This window comes from Sinocyclocheilus grahami, unplaced genomic scaffold (genome assembly GCF_001515645.1).
Source record: "Sinocyclocheilus grahami isolate Dianchi unplaced genomic scaffold, SAMN03320097.WGS_v1.1 scaffold1379.1, whole genome shotgun sequence".
In the NCBI taxonomy this organism is placed as follows: domain Eukaryota; kingdom Metazoa; phylum Chordata; class Actinopteri; order Cypriniformes; family Cyprinidae; genus Sinocyclocheilus; species Sinocyclocheilus grahami.
In genome coordinates, this window is record NW_015506558.1 from 38,631 (window position 1) to 42,560 (window position 3,930).

Consider the following 3,930-nt stretch of genomic DNA (forward strand, 5'->3'; position numbering starts at 1 on the left):
TATATATATATATATATATATGTGTGTGTGTGTGTGTGTGTGTGTGTTGCAGTATCTAATATAGCACCAAAAACATTTTTTTTTTAATTAAAATATGGGAAGACAGTAAAACAGATTGGATTGATCTTGAATATATACACACACACATATATATATATATATGTGTGTGTGTGTGTTGCAGTATCTAAAATAGCACAAAAAAATACAGTATACAGTAAAACAGATTGGATTGATCTTGAATGCAAGTTGTTTATTGTAGTCTCATTTAAGTATTATGTCCGAATGCTGTTAAATCTCACAAAAACTGCTAATTGAAAACAGAATGCAAGTACAAATAACAGTATATAACATGACGGGATTTTCATGTCACCTCAAGGAGTGTAATAATCTAATGGGAAATTTCAGAAAAATTCTGGAAATACTAATAGTTGTATAATGCCCCATCTTTAAATTGTCACTTCATCATAGACTATCCTACACACACAGAAAGCTTCTGTTCACACCAAGAATTGTCTCTATAAAGATAAATATTACAATATTAGTGCATGCTAACATTCCATTTATTCTAAGTGTACAATGCAGTTTAGTTGTCTTCCGCTTTAAATGCTTGAGCGCTTCAAAGCAGGCTGGATTCTGATTGGCTGTCAATGTTTTTATCATTAATTAGCTGAAAAAAATTGCTCTGATTCTGAAAAATGAAAAGTAAATACAGCTGCAGTAAATACGTAAATGAAACAAAAATATACCACACTACATTAAGACTGCTTCAAAACGAAACATTAAGGATCATTTATGCTGTGAATGCCAGGTTAAAATAGGTACTTTTTTTTTTTTACAATGTATTTGGGAACGGAGTCACATTAAACCTCTTACAGTACAGGTTATGAGTGTTTACCGATTTGGTTCGGTTATGTCTGGGATCCTAAATATGCATTTCGAGGTGCTGTTGTATGCCTGATGCCAGGCTAGCATAAGCAATGAACACTCATTCCTGACAGAAACACACAAAAAAAATAATCAAGATCTTTAGAATACACATTTATTTTCAATTTTGGACACAGATAACATTATTTTACATCAGGACGTTTACTTAGGGCTTTGCATTTACTACTGATTCAAGTGCTTTGGCCACTTGGTCAGCGTTCATGTTGTCCAGTGAAACGCTGTGTTCTTTGCCAAAACCTGAGACAGAGAGATGCATCATTATGTTTATGTGGTCATTTGGATGAATATGCTTTAGTTTTCTGGAGTATCTTCCTACCATATCGTGCCCACAGCACGGGCTGAACCCCAGAGCACTCTCGGATCAGAATGGGGAACTCCGGATTTGCCGTCTTTAATGTCACATAATGCTGCTCAATAAAATCCCTAAAATAAGAACAACAAATAAGAAATACTGAGACATAAGAATAAAGGTCCTTGCTCACGGAGGCAGACATTTTCGAATAATGCTGCTCAATAAAATCTCTAAAATAAGAACAACAAATAATAATTACAAAGACATAAGAATATGACTGAGAACTAGTTCCATGCTGAACCAAAAAATAAAAACAACAATGGTCATCAGGCCACACAATCCATTTAACAATTTTAATAATTTCTAATATGCTGATTTGGTGCTCAATTTGTTTTTATTATTATGTTATTCAATGTTTAAAACCGTTTTACTGCTTAATATTTTTGTGGAAACTGTGATACATTACCATTTATAAGTCATTTTTTTTTAAATAAAAGAAATTAATACTTTTAGTCAGCAAGGACACATTAAACTGATCAATAGAGACAGTAAAGGCATTTCAAATGTTACAAAATATTTCTATATCAAATAAATGCTATTCATTAATCTTTCCATTCATCAAAGAATCCTAAAAAAATATATCACCGTTTCCAACGAAAATAAAGTAAAACTGTTTTTAATAATAAGGACCATTAATAATAATTGAGCACCAATAAAATTCAAACACCAAATCAGCATATTAAAATGATTTCAGAAGATCATGTGACACTGAAGACTGGAGTACTGATGCTGAAAATTCAGCTTTGCATCACAGGAATAAATTACATTTTAAAAAATATATATTCAAACATATTTTAAACTGTAATAATATTTCACAAAATTAAATGTTTTTACTGTATGTTTGACCAAATAAATGCAGTCTTGGTATGCATAAGAGACTTATTTCAAAAATTATTTCAAAAACTAAAAAAAATAAACAAAAAAATAAAGCATAATTATTTTTAACTTTTGACCGATATGTATGTATGTATGTATGTATGTATGTATTATATATATATATATATATATAAGGCCTATCGCAATAATCAATATATCGACTTATCGCGCAATATATGTACATATAAAAAATATATTTTTAATGTATGTTTGACCAAATAAATGCAGTCTTGGTATGCATAAGAGACTTATTTCAAAAATTATTTCAAAAACTAAAAAAACTAAAATAAAAAAATAAAGCATAATTATTTTAAACTTTTGACCGATATGCATGTATGTGTGTGTGTGTATGTATGTATAAGGCCTGTCGCAATAATCAATATATCGACTTATCGCGCAATACATGTACATGACCTCAATAATTTTTGGTGACGCAATAGATCGCCCATTATATTAACTTAAAAATTTATGTCACCATGTTTTTTACATTCCACTCGTGCCTGTGTATTTTGCAGCTTCTCGTACATAACGTGGTGCAGTCATGAGGTGCTAGTTCACATTTAAAAAATGCTCCTACAAAAAAGTTTCATCTGAAGATATGGCCTTGTTTAGGGATCTGTGTCTTTGTGCATACGGACATCTGACTGCTGAGTAGTGATTGTTTTTTCAGCAATAGCGTGCACCCTTAATTTACAGAGAAAAGAAGGTCCCGGAAAATCTGTAGATGGAAAAAATCTCCATAAAAGTGCATTTTTCCTTTTTTTTGTACTTGTTACTTTGCACTTTTTGTTAGAAAATGTGTATTTACTGTTTATTCAAGTTTTTTAAGGTATCTAATATTTTGATACTTAATTTCCATGATCTAAATATTCTTAAAAACTAAAAGTTTGTTGTCATTTGGAAGTGTGTAGGCCTTCTTGCATTATTATGCTGTTACATTATGATTATATATTCAGTGGCATAAAATAGTTTTTAAAATGACAATAATATCACTTATAGCAATTATTTCTGGGGCAATATATCACACAACAAAAAGTTATCGTGACAGGCCTAATATATATATATATATTTTACTTACTATACTTGTTATATTTATACTTAGTATATATACTTAGCTACATGTATTACTTATATAGTATGTATATATACAGTAATATATATATATATCAAAATAAGATTGATGTTCAGGGAATAATCAGATGTTGTATATATACACACACATCTGATTATTCACTGAACATTGATCTTGTTGTTTATTTAATGATTGGAAGAGTTCTTCCATTAGGCAGGACAACGTGTGGCCAATATTAAATAATGATTTGAATGTATAATTATTAAAATGATAAACAGCTTCCCCACAGCCTCTTGAGGTCCACTCTTAAATATGTGTACGGACCCTGTACTCAGAATTCAAAGCTAGTCGGTTTCTCGTGCAGGCTTCAGTCACGCAGGTCGTCAGCCAGTATTTATAACGTAACGTACATAAACATTACTGCAAGTGATTCAAGCAGCCTCCACAGAGGACAGTTACTCTCCCTACAAAACACCCATCCGTAAAAAGCGCCAGTACTGCACCTGCTTCCCTGGCTGGCAGCTGATATCTGGCATAAATGCAGGCGGACTTCACGCAGATGTTTTGACAGATTTGAGCCGATTCCACGAACCACAGCCGCCGCCGCCATGACACCTTCACGGACGGAAGTGCTCTTCTTCTGTTGTTTGTCGGCCGCTGGCAAAACCGGTATCTGCTTTACCGC

At 32.2% G+C, this 3,930-nt stretch overlaps 1 protein-coding gene across 1 annotated transcript; it reads right to left on the reverse strand.

Moving 5' to 3' along the window:
• Positions 1-1,024: 1,024 nt before the first annotated feature.
• LOC107569768 (NADH dehydrogenase [ubiquinone] 1 alpha subcomplex subunit 2-like) lies at positions 1,025-3,930 on the reverse strand. The gene is made up of 3 exons (XM_016255925.1): positions 3,749-3,930; positions 1,262-1,368; positions 1,025-1,182 (listed from the first exon to the last, which is right to left on the reverse strand). Exons 1-3 carry the CDS (start codon positions 3,853-3,855, stop codon positions 1,091-1,093), a joined length of 306 nt encoding a protein of 101 aa, XP_016111411.1. The 5' UTR covers positions 3,856-3,930; the 3' UTR covers positions 1,025-1,090.

Bases quoted from the DNA above. Each gene is read 5' to 3' on its own strand.
- LOC107569768 (XM_016255925.1), bottom strand. From the start codon at position 3,855: ATGGCGGCGGCGGCTGTGGTTCGTGGAATCGGCTCAAATCTGTCAAAA. The intron at 1,369-3,748 runs GTGCAGTACTGG...TTCTTATTTTAG, and splicing joins GCTGCCAGCCAGGGAAGCAG to GGATTTTATTGAGCAGCATT. The intron at 1,183-1,261 runs GTAGGAAGATAC...TCTCTGTCTCAG, and splicing joins CGTGCTGTGGGCACGATATG to GTTTTGGCAAAGAACACAGC.